The 23,420-nt window shown below is 38.0% G+C and overlaps 1 protein-coding gene across 3 annotated transcripts in view; it reads right to left on the reverse strand.

Moving 5' to 3' along the window:
- LOC141513043 (nuclear ubiquitous casein and cyclin-dependent kinase substrate 1) overlaps positions 1 to 9,745 on the reverse strand; it is a 75,730-nt gene extending 65,985 nt beyond the window's left edge. Inside the window, exons 1-4 of one of the 3 annotated variants that reach the window (XM_074222500.1) lie at positions 9,128 to 9,456; positions 3,920 to 3,991; positions 3,290 to 3,471; positions 251 to 372 (exon numbers count right to left, since the gene is read on the reverse strand). In XM_074222500.1, the coding sequence (XP_074078601.1) occupies positions 251 to 372; positions 3,290 to 3,471; positions 3,920 to 3,991; positions 9,128 to 9,251 (500 nt within the window). In that variant the 5' untranslated portion in view covers positions 9,252 to 9,456. Of the gene's footprint in view, positions 1 to 250; positions 373 to 3,289; positions 3,472 to 3,919; positions 3,992 to 9,127 lie in introns of all 3 variants that reach the window. The other 2 variants (XM_074222499.1, XM_074222501.1) reach the window with 2 other exon arrangements.
- Positions 9,746 to 23,420: the final 13,675 nt, after the last annotated feature.

The raw sequence follows: 23,420 nt of genomic DNA on the forward strand, positions 1-23,420 counted from the left end.
ATATTTTTTAAAAATTATTAGCACTGTCCTGAAAAAAAAGATGAGAGATTTGCTTGATGATGTTCTAGGAACCTTAAAGAGAAAAGAAAGATTTTAAGAAGCTATTGTTCTAATATGTTCATCCTGTCCCTGTTTTGCAAGGTTCCCTGGCACAAGTGAAGCATAGTATCAGTGGAGATGATGGGAGAAAGCTTGACTAAGGAAGAGTTGGAAAAGAATCCTTCTTTCAGCACAGAAATCATTTACTTACCTCATAGCTTCATTAACGTTTTTGTTTTCCTTGACTGATGTTTCAGTCCATCCAGTGAAACCATTTTCTTTACTGAACCGGTCAATCTGGTCCCTAGTCATTGCCCAGGGGGATAGGTCACTCTGTAGAAGTGAAGGAAGACAAGAGTCTCAGTTAGAAAAGCATTCATTACTCATATTCTGCCATGAACTCAACACTTAGAAATGCCACTGAAGACCTCTACAGCAGTTTTCTTTACAGAGATCCTTGAAAAGAATTTAGGACCAAAATCACAGAATTTTAGAGTTAGGACTATAAAAGTCACCCAATCTGACCTATATGGGAAAAGGAATGTTTGTTAGATTCTAAGAAAATACTCAACAAATGGTTATTTGACTTTTCCTTGAAGTCCTTCCAGGAAAGGCTTCACTGAAGCACATTTCCAACCAAGACAACCCATTCTGATTTTAGACAGATCTAATGATTAGGAAAAATATTAGGCTGAAATTTACCTCTTTGTAATTTCCATCCCTTGCTCCTTATTTCTACTTCCAGATAAAAAGAACAAGTTTAATTCTCTTCTATGTGACAGTCTTTCAAACATTTGAATTTATCATTTGTTCCCTACCTCTCCCCCTACTCCCCAAGTCTTCTCTTCTTCAGGCAAAACAGTTCCAGTTTCTTTGCTAATCCTCATGTAGACTAAAGGTCCCTCATGATCCTGGTTGACCTCTGAACATTCTCCAGTCTATCAATATCCTTCCTAAATTGTCACCTAGAACAGAACATCATATTCTATATGTATTCTGATCAGGGAGAGCACAGGTGGATAGAGTGCTGGCCCTGAAGACCGGAGGACCTGAATTCAAATCCAGCCTTAGACACTAGCTGTGTGACTTTGGGCAAGTCATTTAACTCTAATTGTCTTGAATTCAGAGCCATCTCCAGTCATCCTGATCCATATCGGGATGACTGAAGATGGCCCTGGATGCTCTAGACCCAGATGGCTCCAGAGGAGAAAGTGAGATTATTGACTTAGTATAGCACCACCTCATTCAGATCCAATTCACATGCATGTCATGGTATCACGTCCCTGATGTCATGGTCTTCTTTGAGAACAAAAGACAAAAGATTAACATCATCATCATCTTCCTAAGTTTAAATCTGGCCTCAGACTCTAACTACTTGTATGACCTATGGGCAAGCCACTTAACCTTGTTTACCTCAATTTCCTCATCTGTAAAATGCACTGGAGAAGGAAATGTCTCTGCCAAGAAAATCCCAAATATAGTCACAAAGAGTCAGACATGATTGAAACAACTGAACAAGTCTGACTAGAACAGAGTCCAAAGGAGTTCATTATTCTTGGAAGCTATAGCTCAGATAGATAATGCAGCCCAGAAGAAATACCTTTGAAGTAAGTTGTGTAGTCAAGTAAATAAACCCTGGACTCTATTTATTAGCTGAGTGACAATGATCAAGCACCTGAGACTCTCTGACTCTCAGTTTCCTCATCTATAAAATGAGGGAGTTGGGTGAGGTGACCTTTAGGGTCCCTTCTTCAAGTTCTAAATGTATGACCCAAATTCCCATTGCCCTTCAACTACAGAACTCTGATTATGAGTGCAGAAAAATGATGATGAAATAGGCTATCCATCTCTTGACAGAAAAGTGATGGACTAGAAGTGTAAAATAAGACAGTTTTGAATGTGGCCAATAAGTGGATTTGTTTTGTTTGAATGTATTTATTATGAGGGAGGGTTTCCATTAGATGGATGAATGGGGGGAAGGAGAAGACAAGAAAAGAAAAGAGAACAAAGAATGGGGTGTCAATATAAAATTTTAAAAGTATACTAAAGAAAACAAAAATTTTAAAAGGGGATACTTTCAACTTACACAAAATTTTTTGTTCTTTGTAAACTATTCATATTTATTTGTGACTATTAAGTTTATAATAAATTTTTTTTTTGTAAAAATCCAGCCCAAGATAATACTTGCTTTTTTGGCTGTCATATCACACTGCTGACTCACTTTAAGTTTTCAGCCCACTAATAATACCCCAAGATCTGCCTCTTCCATCTTGTACTTGTAAAGTCATTTATTGAACTCGTTTATAAGAATTTATATTTATCTAAATTTCATCTTCTTAGCAGTCATCCATTGACAGAACTATCCCCATTCCCAGCTTTTATCATTAGTAAAATTAATGAGCCTAACATCTATTTTTTTCCAAGCTGTTGATGAAAATATTAAATAACACAGGATCAAACATAATCTGTGTGCCACTCCATTTAAGATGTCCTTCCAGGATAATATTCTCTATGGAACTAGCCCTTCCTTCAATGAGATCTCAATCATTTTAATTGTATCCTTTTATAGCCCTTCTCTCCACTTTTTCCTAAAACATAATATGAAGGTGGTACAGTGGGGATAGAGTATCGGCCCTGGAGTCAGGAGGACCTGAGTTCAAATCCAACCTCAGACATTTAACAATTGCCTAGCTATGTGGTTGTGGGCAAGTAACTTAACCCCATTGCCTTAAAATAAAATAAATAAAAACATGAGATAACTAATATGGAAATATGTCAGACAAAAATGTGCACATACAACTTATATCAGACTGTTGTCATGACTATGGGGGTTGGAGGGGAGGGTGGTAGAAAATGTGGAACTCAAAAACTTGCAAAAAAAGATAAATGTATGTAATTGGGGAAAAAATGTTTGGAATCATTAAAAAATAAATTAAATACAAAAAAAAATAATAACATGAGAGACTTTACCAGATAGTGTGGTCCAGATCTGCCAATTTAACACAAGACGACTATAACAAACCCAGAGGTCTGATCATAGTTGAAGTGATAAAGTAGGGGCAGCTAGGTGGTCCATGAATAGAGCACCAACCCTGGAGTCAGGAGGGCCTGAGTTCAAATGTGGATTCAAACATTTGTATGACTATATGAATCTGGGCAAGTCACTTAACCCCAATTGTCTCTCCCCCCCAAAAAGTGATAAGTACATTTCTCTGGGCCATGTGCAGACTCTCCCCCAACACACACACACCTTGTTGGCTAGTAACAGGCAGGGTACAGGCTCCCCATTGGGCAGTGTCAGTTTACAATCCAAATCTTGCTTCCACCTCTGGCTGTTGCTGAAGGTGGTAGCATTGGTGACATCAAACATGATGACACAGGCTGAAGCATCCCGATAGTATAGTCGAGTCATGGAGGTGAATCGCTCCTGACCTAGTAGGAAACAAGAGTCACTTGGTTATCAGTGTGCTTAAGACCATCATCCTCGGGTTTCTACTTCCCCTCTTCAATGCAATCCTATTGGAGCACATAGCTGCTCATAGCAATTTTATCTTGTTTTTCTGCTCCAACAGATGAAAGCACAGGAAGGGTGAGTATTTCCTTGATTTTGTAGAAGCAGCCAGACTGTTATGATAAGGATACTCACTTAGTGCCTAATTGGATCTTACTTAATCACAGAAATAAAGGTAAATGCAGTAATTTCAGAGATAAAGTTTTCGGTGTCACTAGTCTTCAAGTTTCCAAAGATTCTCCACAACTTTGCAGTTCTTAAAATCCATTCTTGGTTTTTGGCATCACGTTCATTCACCCTGAGAATACCCAAGTAAAATGTATTTCTTCCCCCATCCCTACTCCCAGTGGCATTATTTTCCCTACTCACCTGCAATATCCCATAGCTGGAGTCGAACCATTTCTGAGTCGGACCACTGGACCACCTTTAGAGCAAAGTCCACTGCAAAATCCCAAACAAAGATCAAAACTTCAGAGACTAGGAGACTAAGAGGGTGTGTGTGTGTGTGTGTGTGTGTCAGAGACAGAGAGTGACAAAAGAAAGAGGGGGTCAGCCAGGTACAGTGGATAGAGCACTAACCCTGAAGTCAGGAGGACCTGAGTTCAAATGTGACTGCAGACACTTAATTACCTGTGTGACCTTGGGAAAGTCATTTAACCCCATTGCCTTGCAAGAAAAAAAAAGAAAAAAGAGAGGGAGAGGGAGGGAGGGAGGGAGGGAGAGAGAGAGAGAAGAGTCAAGTCTTCAAAACAAATGGGATAGTAAAAGAGGGAAGGGGAAATCTGGGATAAGTACTGAAAGATTCCTGAATCATCAATCATGTCTCCCTATTATGCATAGGAATACTCCAAAACTCTGTTTTCTCTTTATATCCTTTCTAGGTGATCTCATCAGTTCTGTTGAGTTCAGCTCTTGTTTCTCTTCTAAGTGCCAACCCTGTACCACCAATAGTCTGCTGGGCATCTCCATCTGAATTTCCCATAGGCATCCTGAACTCAAACTCATTATCTTTCCTTCACAAACCCACCCTTCTTCCAAATTTCCCACTTCTGTTAAGACATGATGCCATCCTTCCAATTTCTCAAGTTTATAGCTTTGGAGACATTCTTAATTCCTTCATCTCCCATAACCCCTCTAGTCAAGCAGTAGCCAAGTCCCATCTGCCTTCTCAACACCCCTTGCATCTGTCCTTTCTGTCCACACACAAAGTCATTACTACCATTGACCCCTTTACCATTTCTGGCTAGGATACTGTAATAGCTTTCTAAGTGGTCTCTAGCTCAAGTGAATTCCCTTTTCAACCATTCTTCTACACAGAAGTCAAACTGATATACCTAAAAGCAGAGGTTTTACCATATCCTTCTCTTACTGAGAAGCTTCAATGGCTCCCAATTTCCTCCAAGATTAAAGACAAACTCCTCTCTCTGGTATTTAAAGCCCTCATAAAATAACTCCATCCACCCCAGATTCTTATAGGATGTTTTGTCCTCTGCCTTTGATCATGCTGGAATGCTCTTCATTCTTATCTCTAGTCCTGGGAATCCCAACCTCCCTTCAATAATTGGCCCTGGTAACTTCCTACAAAAGACCTTTCCTAATTTCCTCAGTTGTTACTGCTCTGCTCCTCCTAACCCACCAAAAAAAAAATCACTTTTTTAACTGCTAATCTGTATACAAATTGCTCCCCTCTACCAGAAAGTAAGCTCCTGAAAGGCAGGGACTGATTGTTCTATGTTTGTAAACCAAGCACATTGTAAGTGCTTAATAAGTGCCGATTAGAATGAATTTCTGAATGTGGGTAGTGTACTGATATGGAAAAGGAACCAGATTTGGAGCCAGAAGACCTGAGTTTGAATACCAAGTCTGTTACTTTTCTCATGCCTCAGACATGTTACTTCTCCTCTCTTGGTCTCAGTTTCCTCATCTGTAAACTGAAGGATCTGTAAATTGAGGTTCCTTCCAACTCTCTAAATATATAAACTACATTTTCTGGCTGAGGAAAAATTATTATTATCCATATTCTTCAATAAAGAGTCATGAAACAAGGGGCTTTAACTACAGGGGGAATGGGAAAAGTGTCCAAGGGATTACCTACTATAGATTTGGAGAAACCTGCTTGCTCCTCAGATTACTTTATCTTTATCATCCTTTTAAAGGAGGCACTTCAGAGAATAACACTAGATCAAACAAAATTAAAATACTTCTAAATTCACATCAGAAATGAATCAGTGTGACACCCTAACAGCAACATGGGGGTGATGATCAACCTTGATGGACTTGCTCATCCCTACAGGGCAACAACCGGGGACAATTTTGGGCCATCTGCAATGGAAAATACTATTTGTATCCAGAGAAAGAGTTACGGACTTTGAACAAAGACCAAAGACTATTACGCTCAAATTAGAAAAAAAAAGTTATATTATTAAGTAATTTTACTATCTCATACTTTAATTTTCTTCCTTAAGGATATGATTTCTCTGTCATCACATTCCACTGAGAATGCATAACATGGAACTAATGTAAAGACTGACAGAATGCCTTCTGTGGGGGTGGGGTGGGGGGAGGGAAGCAAGAATGGGGTAAAAATTATAAAACTCAAAATAAATAAAATCTTAAAAAAGGGGGGGGCAGCTAGGTGGTGTAGTGGATAAAGCACCGGCCTTGAAGTAAGGAGTACCTGAGTTCAAATTTGAATTCAGACATTTAATAATTCCCTGGCTGTGTGGCCTTGGGCAAGCCACTTAACCCCATTGCCTTGCAAAAAAACTAAAAAAAAAATCATTTAAAAAGAGAGAAAGAAATCAGTATGAGGCAACTAGGTGGTTCAGTGGACAGAGTACCAGCCCTGGAATCAGAAGTTCTGAGTTCAAAATAGGTGTTAAAAATCAACTTACTTACTAGCTGTGTGACCCTTGGCCAAGTCACTGAACCTTGATTGAAAAAGGAAGAGAAAGATAGGAAGGGGGAGAGAGAGAGAGAGAGAGAGAGAGAGAGAGAGAGAGAGAGAGAGAGAGAGAGAGAGAGAGAGAAAGAAAGAAAAAGAAAGAAAGGAAGGGTGAGAGAAAGAGAAAAAGAGAAAAGTGAAAAGAGAAAGAAAAAGAGAGAGTGAAGAGAGAAAAAAGGAAAAGAGAAAGAAAAAGTGAAGAGAGGAAAAAAGAAAAAGGGAGAGAAGAGAGAAAGAGAAAGAAGAAAGAAAGAAAGAAAGAAAGAAAGAAATTAAGTGAGACAGGCAGAACCAGAATCCTGTACATATTGACAAATATAGGAAAAGCATCAAAGAATAGCAAGGAATAGAGGATAAAAATTCAGCCTTCTGAGGAAGTCCTCCCTACTAGTTCCAGTCTGGCTTCTGCCCCACACAGGCTGAATCTTTTCATGTCCCAGGCAACCCTCTGTAAATGACGATAAGAATTCAAGCTCTTTTTAAGTAAGACTTATTTCATAAGAATTATTTCATTTTTTTATATTTATATTCCCCCAAGGAACACAGTTCCTGTATACAGTGGTACCCAATAAATGCATATTGATTGGTTAATGAGTAATTGATATCCATTGGAAGAAGTTTCCATACTAGAAATTCCCTACATTGCTGAAACTAGAGATAAGTAAATATTTTAATGTGATTAAAATTAAATTATATTTTAATAATTTTTAAATTATTAAATAATATGAGGTAGCCTGACATAGGGCAGAAGTCAAATTCAGATGCTGCAAGACTCGCAGTGATTCCAAACCAGATTGAAATATTTAACAAAATAAAAAAACATAGCATGGGTAAGGTTAATTTTTTATTTTCTTAGTCAAAATGCAGCCCACTGGATCAGTTTCTAATTGAGTTTGATTCCCTTGATCTAGTGGATAGAGAACTGATATCAAATCCAGGAAGACCTGGGTTTGAGTTCCATTTCTAACATTTATATAACTTGGAGCAAGTCACTTAATCTTCCAGTGCTCTAGGCAACTATAGTCTGGAAAGACTATAACTGGAAGAGAAGGGAGTTTCCTCACTGGGAAATTCCTCATCCCAGTGAAATCAGAAATTCCTTTCCTGTCCCAAATAATTTGTGGTCACTCCAATTCTATTTGATAATTATATGTTTATCCCCAGATTGGAATTTCCATCAGTATTGGCAACCCATGAACATTCTTGATATGGAAGCTCCTTTAAAAATATTATATCACACATTTAAGTAAATATTTAATACACTAAGCTAAAATATATGTTTAACAAAGAAAAACTAAGTACAGTTAGATGACACAGTGGAAAGAGTTTGGGCCTGGAGTCAGGAAGACTTCTCCATATGAGTTCAATTTGACCTTAGTCACTTCCTAATTGTGTGAACCTGGGCCAGGCACTTAACCCTGTTTGCCTCAGTTTCCTGATATGTAAAATGAGCTAGAGAAGGAAATGGCAAATCACTCTAGTATCTCTGCCAAGAAAGTCCCAAATGGGGTCACACACTGAACAGTAAAAACAAAGCTAACAGGAATCTGTGAACTACCAAGAAAGACTGGTAGAGCAAATGCAAATTTATTTGTGGTTTGGTTGATTTTGGTTTTCTTGGCTCTACTCTGATGAGTATAAAGGGTTCTACCAAGATTTTTATTCAGAATGATTACATTTATAATTTTTTTAAAAAATTAAGACAAAAAAAGTCCCTCAACATAAGAAATGTGTCACCTCTTCTGCATTATTTCCCATAAAATAAAAAGCATCTCTTTTGATAGACATCAGTGTCAGAACACTGATTGAGTCCCTAGGTCAATAGAGAAAAAGACATTAATTGTTGGTGTTCGTGTGCTCTTACTCTTCTGATGAATGAAGTCTAAGTCCTTTTCTATATCCTGGGCAATACAAGGTTAAACTCCACAGAGTCTTCTCTTTCTCACTAAATTGTGATGTTGGGGTCTGGAAATTTCGCGTGGAGGATGGTGAATTATTCCATGACTGATCCTTATATATAAGATACTTCATCATGCGCATCCACCTAATTTCCTTAGTTTACCTAAATTCTCTGACCTTCCCCATTTCTATGGGAGATTCTCCTGGATGCTCCCAGAAGGTCGGACATCCGTATTCGTGGTATGACAGCAGCCCTGGCTAGGAAACGGCATTTTGGGGAAGTGGAAAGAATTAATTGCCTGAGTTCCAGCTTCGTGGTCATGAACAGATCATTTGACCTGCCTTCCTTGTCTGGCAAATGGGGATAATATTATTTGAATTATCTCCTTCACAGAGATGTCATGAGGAAAGTGTTACAGTGTTACAGTGTTACAGTGTTACAGAAAAGCCCGCTATTGGTATTATTAATTTGCCAGTGCCCTTTCCAAAGCAGCTCAGCCGTGCTCTATACTCGCTGAATCTAAAAGAAAAATACACCTGGCCCCGAAAAAAGCAGAGCCACCCCCAAGAGGGGGGCCTCCGCAGTCATTCCCTTCGCCTCCTGCGCCTCTGCCCCGAGTCGCCCAACGCGCCCCGCTGGCGCCCCCGAGACCCCCCGGCGGCTGCACATCCTCCCTTCCCCCCTCGGCGAGCTGGGGACCAGGGGGCTCCTGGGGTGCCCCCGCGGCTCTCACCTCCCACGGTGGACTTGTAGTGCTTGCTAAAGCTGTCCTGCGAGTACCGCTGCACCAGGGACGTCTTGCCCACGGCGGCGTCTCCCACCACCAGCACCTTGAACAGGTAGTCTCGGCTGCCCATGGCCGGCCGCAGGAAGGGGCCGAGACGGGGCCTCCCGAGGCCTGGGCCCGGGGAGGGAGTCCGCGAGGCACCGGATTTGCTGTGCCACCTCCCGCGCTCGCTTCGGTGGGGCTCACCCTGATGAGAAAGCGAAAAAAGGGAAACTTGGCAGTCATCCACAGACGCTTCCTGGGTGGGGCGCGGTGGACCAAGGTGCCCGGGCCGACCCCCCTTCCGCCCCGCTCCGGCGCCCAGCCCTGGCGGGCCAAGAAAGATGCTCCGGGATGCCACTCAACCCCGAGGGGCTGCCCCCGCGCCCCCCAAGTCAGAGGCTGAGTCCTGGCTAGCGTCAGTCCCCCCGCGTTGGCCCGGGAGGCAGGCCTCCCGTGGCACGCAAAGGATCCCAGGACCGGGGAGGAGTGACCACAACTCCCAGAAAGCCAAGTCCAAATCCAGGTCCAGGTCCAGCTCAGTCCTTTCTCCTGCCCACCCCCGCCCGTCACGTGCGGGAGAGCTCCGCGGACTACATTTCCCAACATATGGGGTGGCAAAGAAAGTGAGCAACTGGAAGACCCCGGCCCGAATGGCCTCTTGGGAGATGTAGTCATTGTGTTGGTGGTTTAGTGGGGGGCCCCAGGCCGGGTTCCTTAGGCTTTCAATTGAAAGCCAGTGTTTTTTTTTTTATTAAATATTTTATTTTGAGTTTTACAATTTTTCCCCTAATCTTACATCCCTCTCCCCCCACCCCCCACAGAAGGCAGTCTGTCAGTCTTTACTTTGTTTCCATGTTGTACATTGATCCAAATTGAGTGTGAAGAGAGAGAAATCATATCCTTAAGGAAGAAAAATAAAGTATAAGAGATAGAAGATCAGACAATAAGATATCAGTTTTTTTTCCCCCTAAATTTAAGGTAATAGTCCTTGCTCCAACTCCACAGTTGTTTCTCTGGATACAAACTGTATTCTCCATTGCAGAGAGCCCCAAATTGTCCCTGATTGTTGCACTGATGGAATTAGCAAATCCGTTAAGGTTGATCATTGCCCCCATGTTGCTGTTAGGGTATACGGTATTTTTCTGGTTCTGCTTTTCTCATTCAGCATCAGTTCATGCAAATCCCTCCAGGCTTCCCTGAATTCCCGTCCATCCTGGATTCTAAAAGAACAATATTGTTCCATGACATACATATACTGCAGTTTGCTAAGCCATTCCCCAACTGAAGGACATTTACTGGATTTCCAATTCTTTGCCACCACAAACAGGGCTGCTATGAATATTTTTTCATCATGTCTTCAGAGTATATAGACCCAGTAGTGGTATTGCTGGATCAAAGGGTATGTACATTTTTGTTGCCCTTTGGGCATAGTTCCAAATTTCTCTCCAGAAAGGTTAAATGAGTTCACAGCTCCACCAACAATGTAATAGTGTCCCAGATTTCCCACAACCCTTCCAACAATGATCATTGTCCTTTCTGGTCATATTGACCAATCTGAGAGGTGTGAGGTGGTACCTCAGTGATGCTTTAATTTGCATTTCTCTAATAAGTAATGATTTAGAGCAATTTTTCATATGACTAAGGATTGCTTTGATCTCATCTGTAAATTGTCTTTGCATATCTTTTGACCATTTGTCAATTGGTGAATGTTTTTCTTTTTTTAAAAAATATGATTCAGGGGTGGCTAGGTGGCATAGTGGATAAAGCACCGGCGCTGGAGTCAGGAGTACTTGAGTTCAAATCCGGTCTCCGACACTTAATAATTATCTAGCTGTGTGGCCTTGGGCAAGCCACTTAACCCTATTGCCTTGCAAAAATCTAAAAAAAAAATATGACTCAGTTCTCTGTACATTTTAGAAATGAGTCCTTTGTCAGAAACATTAGTTGTAAAGATTGTTTCCCAGTTTACTGCATTTCTTTTGATACAATGGTTTTGTCTGTGCAAAAGCTTTTTAATTTAATGTAATCAAAATCATCCAGTTTGTTTTTAGTGATGTTCTCCATCTCTTCCTTAGTCATAAACTGCTTCCCTTTTCATAGATCTGACAGGTAAAGTAGTCCTGGATCTTTTAATTTGCTTATAGTATTTTTTTTTAATGTCTAAATCCTGTATCCATTTGGATCTTATCTTGGTATAGGGTGTGAGGTATTGGTCTAATATAAGTTTCTTCCATACTAACTTCCAATTTTCCCAGCAATTTTTATCAAAGAGAGTTTTTACCCCATAGCTGGACTCTTTGGGTTTATCTTTTTTTTTTTTTAGTTTTTTTTGCAAGGCAAATAGGGTTAAGTGGCTTGCCCAAGGCCACACAGCTAGGTAATTATTAAGTGTTTCAGACCGTATTTGAACTCAGGTACTTCTGACTCCAGGGCCAGTACTTTATCCACTGCACCACCTAGCTGCCCCTTCTTTGGGTTTATCAAACAGCACATTACTATAATCATTTCCTGCTATTGCACCTGGTCTATTCCACCGCTCCACCACTCTATTTCTTAGCTAATACCAGACAGTTTTGATAACTGATAATTTATAACATAATTTTAAATCAGGTAGGGCTAAGCCCCCTTCTTTTGCACTTTTTTCATTAAATCCCTGGAAATTCTTGACTTTATTTCTCCATATGAATTTACTTACAACTTTTTCTAACTCATTAAAGTAATTTTTTGGAATTTTGATTGGTAGGGCCTAAACAGGTAGTTTAGTTTTGGCAGAATTGTCATTTTTATTATATTAGCTTGACCTATCCATGAGCAGTTGATATTTGCCTAGTTACTTAAATCTGATTTAATTTGTGTGAAAAGTGTTTTATAATTGGTTTCAAAAAGTTTCTGAGTCTGCCTTGGCATGTATATTCCCAGGTATTTTATATTGTCTGAAGTTACTTTAAAAAAATTTTTTTTTTTTTTAGGATTTTTGCAAGGCAAACGGGGTTAAGTGGCTTGCCCAAGGCCACACAGCTAGGTAATTATTAAGTGTTTGAGATTGGATTTGAACTCAGGTACTTCTGACTCCAGGGCCGGTGCTTTATCCACTGTGCCACCTAGCCACCTCTGAAGTTACTTTGAATGGGATTTCTCTTTCTAGCTCTTCCTGCTGTATCTTGCTAGACATATATAGAAAAGTTGAGGATTTATGAGGGTTTATTTTATATCCTGCAACTTTGTTAAAATTGCTAATTATTTCCAGTAGTTTTCTGGATGATTTCTTGGGATTCTCTAGGTATACCATCATGTCATCTGCAAAGAGTAAGAGTTTTATTTCTTCCTTCCCAATTCTACTTTCTTCAATTTCTTTTTCTTCTCTAATTGCTGAAGCCAACATTTCTAAGATGATATTGAGTAGTAGTGGTGATAATGGGCAGCCTTGTTTCACCCCTGATCTTATTGGGAATGCCTCTAGCCTCTCCCCATTGAATATAATGCTTGTTGATGGTTTCAGATAGATACTGCTAATTATTTTAAGGAACAGTCCATTTATTCCTACACTCTCTAGTGTTTTTAATAGGAATGGGTGCTGTATTTTGTCAAAAGCTTTTTCAGCATCTATCGATATATAATTTCTGATAGGATTGTTGTTGATATAATTGATTATACTAACAGTTTTCCTAATATTGAACCAACCCTGCATTCCTGGGATGAATCCTTCTTGGTTAAAATGTATTATTCTAGTGATAACTTGTTGTAATTGTTTTGTTAAGATTTTATTTAAGATTTTTGTATCTATATTCATCAGGGAGATAGGTCTATAATTTTCTTTCTCTGTTTTAACTCTTCCTGGTCTAGGTATCAGCACCATATTGGTTTCACAGAAAAAGTTAGGCAGAGTTGCATCTTCCCCTATTTTCCCAAAGAGTTTATATAGAATTGGCATCAATTGTTCCTTATGTTTGGTGGAATTCACTTGTGAATCCATTAGGCCCTGGAGATTTTTTCTTAGGGAGTTCAATAATGGCTTGTTGAATTTCTTTTTCTGAGATAGGGTTGTTTAGGTATTTAATCTCCTCTTCATTTAACCTGGGCAACTTATATATTCATCCATTTCAATTAGATAGTCAAATTTATTGGCATAGAGTTGGGCAAAATAATTACAAATTATTACTTTAATTTCCTCCTCATTGGTGGTGTGTTCACCTTTTTCATTTATGATACTAGCAATTTGGTTTTCTTCTTTCTTTTTTTTAATCAAATTGACCAGAGGTTTTATCCATTTTATTGTTTTTTTCATAAAACCAACTTTTGGTTTTATTGATTAATTCAATAATTTTTTGGCTTTCAATTTTATTAATTTCTCCTTTAATTTTTAGAATTTCTAAATTGGTATTTAATTGGGGACTTTTAATTTTTTCTTTCTCTAATTTTTTAATTACATATTTAGTTCATTGATTTCCTCTTTCTCTAATATATTTATGTAAGCATTTAAAGATGTGATATATCCTCTGACAGCCTCTTTGAGTGAATCCCATAGGTTTTGGTATGTTGTTTCATCATTGTCATTATCTAAGATAAAATAATTAATTCTTTCTTTAATTTGTTGTTTTATCCACTCATTCTTTAAAATGAGGTTATTCAGTTTCCAAATAGTTCTGGGTCTATATTTCCCTGAAAGCCAGAGTGTTTGGACTGGAAGTGTGAGGTAGCTTGGCTTAAGTGAAGAGTGTGCAAATTTCAAAACCACAGAAATCTCTGTTTGAGCTCTAGGGAGAAATAAGACCTCCTACAAGTCATCCTCTCTGAACTCTGTTTGTTGGTATCTGGGCAATTGTCGAAGACCCGAGTTTTTAACTTATGACTTCTGAGGATCTGTAAACTTGTATGCGGAAAAAATGCATCTTTATTTTCACTGAACTCAGCTGAAATTTATCATTTTCTTCAATTATGAATATAGACAACAAATATTATTCTGAGGAGTACATAAGATTTCACTAGATGATACAAAAAATGTTCAGGGGGCGGCTAGGTGTCACAGTGGATAGAGCATTGGCCCTAGAATCTGGAGTACCTGAGTTCAAATCCGGCCTCAGACACTTAATAATTACCTAGCTGTGTGGCCTTGCAAAAACTAAAAAAAAAAAAAGTTCAGAACCCTGCTCTAAGACTAAATATGCATGCTGTGCATATATAGATATATGCATACACATTCATTCATATATATATCTTTTTACATATATAACACATGCATATGTACATATGTATGTATGTATGTATATACACACAATGCAGAGAAGGTACCTACCAGCATTGCTAACAGGGAGTTCTCTCACCCCCCAGATCCTCTGTTTTAATGAAATCACAGATCTCTATTCTTGGGCTGACAAATACTTTGACAGATTTTCTCATGGTCAGGACCAGACATCCTTCTGCCCATCCTAGATGTCTGAAAACCTCTTTAAGTGACAATCTGTGTGGAAAAAGCACTGAAGTTGAAAGGCCCAGGTTGATAACCACCAGTGGGAGAATATGGATAAATCAACTGACCTTCTGAGCCTCCGTTTCCTCAGCCGTAAAATGTGACTATGTTTTGTTGCAGATTAGAGGGTTGGTTCTCCAGGTTGTTCTCATGTGTGATCATGGGTGGGTAACTTAATCTCTCAATGCCTAAGACAGACTTCTAAGGTAAGACTATGAGGTACAGGCAAACATCTTTTTTTAAATTGAATTGTATTCTACAATGGCCCTGTCAGAAAGTTCTTTCAGTCTAAAGTCTAGGTCAGGCAGATGAAAGGAAGTTTGTCCTGAGATCCCAGCCCTTGAAAGGACTAGCCCATAAGATATTTGTGATATATATGTAACATGAGGCAGACCAACACAGGGTTTCCCTAGTTTCACATCAACAAGTCACTGTTACAAATAATACCAATAACAACTCATTCTCAGAAGAAGATCAAGCAGTGAGTCCACAACCATGTATTAAGCACCTTGTGTCAGGCACCTTACTGAGAGCTAGGGAAACATTTACATTTCCTGTACTCCAGGAAGAAGTTCAAAGTCTAATGGGAGAGACAGGATGCACAAAATTAGGTAAATGCATGATAAATACAAAGTAGATGGAAGGAAGGTAATCTGAAAGGGGAAGGCATTAGTAGTGGGAAGGGGGGGGTGTTATTGATATTGGTCTTTCATCATCATACTTTACCCTCATTTGCAAGACTAATTAATGTATTTTATCAGTCAGCAGAAGCTTTTGATTACCTTTCTCCACTGCCAAAATTGTTATATTCACCCACCCTCAAGGCTCTAAAGGAAGTGGGACATTTGATAGCATGTGAAATAATCTGTTCTTTTTATACATTTTTCCAGAAGAGAACAGTGGCATTCTTGAGAACTCACTGGATTCTGAGCCCAAAAGTCATGGTTATACTTACTCTAACTTAATCATTGTTTTTCTTTGGCCTACTTGGCCCAAATTACTATTTACCCTGGGTAAGTCTGTCCTGAGTCAACTACCTAAATTAGACAGGCTATCTCATTTGCCTCCCTTTCAAATGACCTCTTCTTAGTTCTCATTCTCCTCGACCTTTCTTGGATATTTGAAACCATTTACCATCCATCTTGGAAATTTTCCTCTTGCCTTCCATGACTCTATACTTTATGCATCCTAATTGTTTTCTCCATTTCCTCTTGCTTATCCTACTTCTGAATATGAATATTCCTGCAGTCCTATGACTCCTACATTCTCTGTGAAGATTTTTTCCTTAGACCAGGCTTCAATGGTCACATCTATGTAAATTGTCATTGAGATGCCCTGTGGCATTATTAAAAGATCAGTATAAGAAGATTTAAATTCAAATTGAATTTATGACTTTTGCTACCTATAGAAACATGAAAAAGTCCCTTAAACATTCTGAGGGCTTGAGTAACTTCCCAAGACTAAATTAAAGTTGGATTGTATTCATTAGTGGAAAGAATTCCCACACCCATGAAATCATATTGAAATATTCTTCTTATTAATTAGTAATATTTATTATTTATAACATATATATTTATTATTTACTTATATAAAATCATAAAATAATAAATATTTCTATTTAATCATCATAATTATTTTATATATAATGATTAAGAATGAAATATTATTTAATATATTTATATTTATTACATGTTATTTATAATATATAAATATTAATTATTTAAAAATAAATATTCTTATTGAATATATATAAATCTCCAAATTCTGTATCTCCAACTGTCTATGGTATATCTCCACTTCTGCTATAAGTTCAAACTCAACATGTCTCAAATTGAATTCATAATTTCCCTTCCATCTAACTCTAGTTATTCTGGTGGGAGACTGCAGAATTGAGAATTATAAAGGATAAAGATAAGGACAATAAAAAGAACATTGAAGTGGTTTGCCTTACAATTTTCTTTTTTCCCCATTCATCTTTGTACATAGGAATGATCATATGTATTAGTGTTTGTGAAGGTCAAAATAACAATAGAATTTTTTTTCATTATTAAAAAAGAAATATTAGCATGATACCTTTTCAGCTATAAGTCAAAAATATGAGTCTGTGACTTTGAATGACTTAATGGCAAAAGAAAAGGGAAGGTAAAACAATGAACTTTGTTGAATCTTTTCCAACAGATAATCACTACCTTTGTCTTCAGGCATTTATTTAGGAAAGGAATAGGAGAAATGTTCTGGGTCCCTGAAAGAGCAATAAGTTAGGATGAAGTTCCTCACCAATCCTGAATCAAGAAAATGAAAAACTGTCTTGTCTCTTACCTTCTGCTGGGAGGTGACAAAGATCAGAGCTGAGGACCCAAGGGAACAGAATTGGAAAGACTTCTGACTATCCTCACAAAGAGTATCTTCCCTTTCTGAAAGAACACAGTAGCACTCCAACTGAGCTTGAGGCTGGATGTGTTGATTATTATAACTCCTTGTTAAAGAGTGAGTCTGTAGAGTCCTAGGAATCAACCTACCATTGATGTCATTCCAAGAGTAGGGAGATCATTCTGGCTTAGCCCAGCAGCAGATAGACCCATCCTGCAGACATACTGTAAAGAACAGGTGAAGATGCATCACCTGTCCCTATCCAACACCACATCCCACAGCAAATTTTGTGAGCACTAGATAGCAGGATTCTGCAGTTCCATATTTGTGAGTTGTTCTGGCCACATGTACTCTCTATGCAATGTGCCTACTATCATTGCAAATTTGTTCCCACTCTCTCTTCCAAGAATTCTGTGGGAATTTGTAGAATATGCATCTGCTATAGGAGGCCTTTATATTAGGCTATTCTTGCTGTGACATTTGAGTAAACTACTTTTAAAAGAGTTGATTGACTCTACTTGCTAATTGTTATATTTTTAAACTTTTTTTTAAAATGAGGGTTAAGTGACTTGCCTAGCTAGTAAGTGTCTGAGGCTAAATTTGAACTCGGGTCCTCCTGATTCCGAGTGCTCTATCCACTCTGTCACCTAGTTGCCTCTCTACTAACTGTAAATGGGAAAGCACACCATTGAGAACATGTGAGCTATAGTGTTAAAAGTACAAAAGTATAAAAATAGCAAGTATAATCACATACAGAGTAACCACTAGAACCTGAGGTAACAGTTGCCCCTTTGGAAATCTGATCTTCCAGGGCAAGGAGAGAAGGAATGAGCCTAGGGTTGGTGCTACACTTCTGTTTATTCATAATTTCATTAGTGTGAATACTCCCTTCACAGTACAAAATGAATCCCTTTAGGGTTATCCAGAGCATTCTTGCTCTTCTTTCAGTAAATTTAACAAGAGTATGTATTCAATGTGTTAAAGATCTTTCTGTACACGATTCAGGGAAGATGATGGAGTAGGTCAGAAAATTCAAGTTCTCCAGATTTCCTCTACAAAGAGGCCAAAAAAGCACCTCAGAGTGAATGTAGAATGGCAAAAATAAACAAGAGTTGTGTCAGGACAGTGGTGCTCCTGGGATAATTGGAAAGATCCCAAGACCAAGGTTGGGAGTGAAGTGTAAACACCCCCAGCCTAGCTCTCTAAAATAGCAGAGGTGAGCCCTAGGGGAAGCTGGTTGAGAGGAAGAGCCTCTGCTTCAGTCACAGGAATGGGGTATTTGTCTTCTGAATGGGGAAAGGAGGGGATGGGTGGGGAGGGAATTTCTGATGATAAGGGACACCAGACCCAGCACCGCTGATGAGACTTGGTCTTGGGCAAGAAAGAACTGGGACATGCCCTGTGAGGACAGAAGCAGTGGCACTGGTTCGATGCCAGGCCAGAGGGAAGAACTGAAGGCTATAACCAATGGAGGATTCTCAGGAAGTAAGATCATTTCCAGCAGAGTGTGCAGAGAGGCCTCTGTAATGACTTGGAGGGGGAAAAGAGTGCAGAGCTTGGGCCGGAGTCAAAGCTCCTGAGCTGCTAATTTTTTTTCTTAAATGAGCAGCAGCATAGACAGTTACTATGAGACTAGAGAAGACCAGGGTTCATCTTCAGAAGATGCTGAAGCAAAAAAACAAACAAACAAACAAAAAAACAACAACCTCTTTTAACCCAAAGAGTAATATTAAATGATTATGTGCTCAAAAAGAATTCATAGAAAAACTCAAAAAAGACTTTAAAATCAATTAAGAGAGACTGAGGAAAAACTAAAAAAGAAAGTAAGAACAATTCAAGAAAAACAGGATTATAAAAAAAAGTCAAATAATTGGAAAAGGAGATTCAGAATCTTAAGGAAGAAAATGATTCTTTGGAAGTTAGAATTGGGGGTGGCTAGGTGGCGTAGTGGATAAAGCACTGGCCCTGGAGTCAGGAGCACCTGGGTTCAAAGCCGGTCTCAGACACTTAATAATTACCTAGTTGTGTGGCCTTGGGCAAGCCACTTAACCCCATTTGCCTTGTGAAAACCTAAAAAAAAAAAAAAGAAAGTTAGAATTGGCCAAGGGGAAGTCAGTGAAGTTAAAGGGGAATGAGAAATAATAAAACAAAATATAAAGAATGGAAAAATGGAAGACAATGTGAAACACCTCATAAGAAAAGCAATTGATCTTGGAGAACAGATCAAGAAAAGAAAATATAAGACTAACCAGTTAATCTGAAAGCAATGATCAAAAAAAGAATCTTGTTATAATAACATGTGAAATAATTAAAGAAAATTACCCTTGAGTGTTAGAACAAGGGCAGAAAGGAAAAATTAGGAAAAATTCAATGATCACCATCTGAAAGGGATCTTAGGAGGAAAACTGTCAGAAATATAACTAAATTGAAAAACTTCCAGTGAAGGAGAAAATATTAAGAGCAACAAGAAAAAACAATTCAAATATGGCAGAACTACAATTAGAATTACACAAGACCTAGTAGTGGTTACTTTAATAGATTGTAGGTCTTGGAATATTACATATCAAAATAATGAAAGAACTTGGGTGGCAATCAAAAATATTATACCCAAGTGAGTTAAGCATAATCCTGAATCCCAAAAAATGGACATTTAATGAATTGCCAGACTTTCAGGATTTTGTTTCAAAAAGACCTGAATTTAATAGAAAATTTGATATACAAGAAGCAAGGAAAATATAAGGTGAACATCATAGTCTAATTACAAGGGACTTAAAAGGAGAAATTGTTTGCCATCTTTATGTGGAAGTGTTAACCATATGTCCAAGATTGTTATTAGTAATTGGGCAGATTTATATAACATTTTTTCCAAGGACTTCTCTCCTGACTAATGTCTCAAACCAAATGACAGGAAAAGACTAGGAACAGGTTTAGGCCTGTAGTAGGCCCTGACTGTGCCTGGCCAAGTCTTGCCTGCATGTTTTACTGTCTGTGGTCAATGTGGGAATAGAGTAGGCATAGTGTACAATTTACAGGTCATCCAGTACAGAACCTGAATAACAGTGGGATTAGTGAGTCACTTGAGAAAAGAAAACTGGAGGATACACAAAAAATAAATTGTAAAGGACAGCTTTAGAATAGAGTCTGAGATATACAATTTGTTTTCTTACTTCAACCCCCAAATAAGCTATCTATACCTTTATCTAAATCAGTGATAAAAACCATAAGATCTAGAAGGAACCCTAGAGTCATCTAATCCAATATGCTTATTTTATAGATGGAGAAACTAAAGTCCAAAGATGTCAAATGATCTGTCCAAAGTTACTTTGGTAATAAGTAACAAAACCATAGTTTTGATCTCAGATCCTCTCACTCTGAATCTAATGTTCTTTCCACTGTGCCATTACTACCCACATAATACCAAATATAGATTTCCATAAAAACAGCATGAAAGGCTTTATAAAATGCTTTGCCAAGATTGAGGTAAATATGAATGAAATGGACTATTACATTTCTGTCTAAGAAATCATTAAATATAAAGAATTCCAAGAAGCATGGGAAAATTTACATTAATCGATGCAAACTGAAGAAAGCAGAACCAATAAAACAATATATACACATGACTACAACAATGGAAATGGAAAGAATAACCAACCAATCAACCAATCCTGAATACCATGTAAATAAGGGCGGCTAGATGGGATAGTGGATAAATCACTGACCTTGGAGTCAGGAGAATGGTTCGAATTCAGCCTCAAATGCTTGGCACTAGTCGGATAACTTTGGGCAAGTTATTTAACCTTGATTGCCTCAAATCCAAGGCCATCTCCAGTCATCCTGACTTATATCTGACCACTGAACCCAGACAGCTCTTGAGGAGAAAGTGAGGGTGGTAATTTAGCACAGCCCCAACCCCAATCCAATTCATGTGCTTGTCATGACATCATCATCTCCCTAATGTCATGGTCTTCTTTGAGAATGAAGGACAAACATCATCAGCATCATCACCACATAACTATAATGACCAAGCTTGACCACATAGATGAAATGAAAAAAATGTACCTCTATTTTTTCATTTTTGAAGATACAGTAGATATGGAAGGTATGGAATACTGTATATGCCATCAGGCATGGTTGATGTATTGGTTAACTTTGTTGAATTACTTTCTTTTTTCTATTAAAAAAACTTCGTGAAAAGGACTGAGTCACTGAAGAAGGGAAGACAGAAGGATGTAATGAGAAGTGGTATAAAAAGCAAACTCTTTCAATGCAAATTTATTTTTAAAAAAAATCTAGGAAAACCTACTCCTAATATTTCCCTAATATGTGTTTAGTGATCATGTAACCTGCTCCTGAGAAAGCCATGTAAGTTCTTGGTAATCAATGCTTGCTCTTTCTTTCTCTTTCTTTTTCTTTCTTTCTTTCTTTTTCTTTCTTTCTTTCTTTCTTTCTTTCTTTCTTTCTTTCTTTCTTTCTTTCTTTCTTTCTTTCTTTCTTTCTTTCTTTCTTTCTTTCTTTCTTTCTAACTTTTTTGCAAGGCAATGGGGTTAAGTGGCTTGCCCAAGGCTACACAGCTAGGTAATTATTATTAAGTGTCTGAAGTTGGATTTGAACTCAGGTTCTCCTGACTCCAGGGCCAGTGCTCTATCCACTGCACCACCTAGCCGCCCCTCCTTGCTCATATTCTTTTTTTATTTTTTGCTCATATTCTTTTAAAAATGGTTATATCTTGTGACATTTATATACTGGAGAATGACTCATGGTCTTTTTTTGTATCAATTCCAAATATGCACCAGTGACATTGATGCAAATATATTCCCTCAGTCTACCATTTTCTTTTAATTTTTTCTTTGAATTATTCCCTGTGTGTCTTTAGATACCTCCCTTTTCATTCTTTTTATAATTGTTTATTTTTACATCTTTTGAATTTCATTCTTAAGAGTTTCCTGTATTTTGGATTGACTTCCCCAGTAGAATTTTATTTGTGGGAATCTATGTAAATTCCCTCTTAATGCTCAAAAGATGCTTGCAATTTTCCTGAAATCTGTTGCATGTCAGCCTATATTTTCCTCTCTTCTTAGATCACAAATTCTAAGATAGCATGGTAATATAGCCAAGATTCCTATTATTTCCACTCTAGTAACCAACTTTGTTGGTATGAATTAAATCCATACTAGAAGTTGGATAAAGATATATAGATGGCAAGCTTATCAAATATGAAGATGAAACAAAGCTGGAAGGGACAGTTATTATCCAGTATAGTGCAGAATCCAAAAAGACTTCTGTAAGCTAGATTATTATGATAAAATCTAAGAAATGAAAAATAAACACCTGGACTAAAAAAATCAGTTTGAAAAATATAAGGTGAAAGAGGCATGGCTAGAAAGAAATTTGTATCCCAAAATTTTGTAGGTTTTGATTCACTAAAACTCAGAATGAGTCCAGTGTGTGATATGGCTGCTGAAAAAAACTAACGTGACTTCAGGCTACACTGACAGACATTCATTGACCAACCTCATCCCCAAAGAAGAGATGAAAAGATACACCTTCCCACCTTCTATTCAGATGTGGGGGGTTCTAAGGTATCATACTTGGTTGATATATTGGTTAGTTTTGTTGATTTTTCTTTTTTCCCCTCCCCTTCTTTTTTTATTCTTTATTACAAGAGATGATTCATTGGGTAGAAGGAGAGGGATGTATTTTGTAGATAATGTAAAATAAAAAAAATTTTCTAAAAAAAATTTTTTTTTCCAGCAAGTGCTATTATTAAAGTCTAGGGAGGGGATTGTTCCATTGTACTATATCTGGATCTGATGACATCTAAAGTACTGTAATCATTTCTAAGAGTCATATTTTAGGAAGTTCAGCGAATGATAAGCTTGGAAGTATCAACAGAATGGTGAAGGGCATTGAGTTTATGCTTTACAAGGATCAACAACAGGTAATGTGGATGTTTATCGTTTGGAGGTACGTGACTGCTATCTTCAAGTATTTGAAGAGAAGTCATGTGGAAGGATTAGGTCTATTCTGCTTAGTCCTAAAGGGTAGAACTAGGAGGACTGCATGAGAGTTACAAAGATAGCATTTGAGTTGGAGAGGAAAATTTTTTTCCAACTATCAGATATCCTAGAGTAGGATGAGCAACCTTAGGAGGGAGTTCTTCCTCATTATCAATCTTCAAGCAAAGCATGGGGCAACACTTGTATATAGTTGATGGAGTCTAGTTCAGGATAGTAGCGACTAACAATAATAATATTAATAATAATAACAACCAGCATTTATATTGCAAAGCATGTTACATATTATCTGATCTTCACAGCAACATGGGAAAATTGGTGCTATTATTATTCTCTTTTCAAGTGAAGAACTGAGAGACAAAAGATCAGATGACCTTTGGAATGCCCTTTCAACAACCCTGAAGTT

The sequence above is a fragment of the Macrotis lagotis genome, chromosome 2, assembly GCF_037893015.1.
Source record: "Macrotis lagotis isolate mMagLag1 chromosome 2, bilby.v1.9.chrom.fasta, whole genome shotgun sequence".
NCBI lineage: Eukaryota > Metazoa > Chordata > Mammalia > Peramelemorphia > Peramelidae > Macrotis > Macrotis lagotis.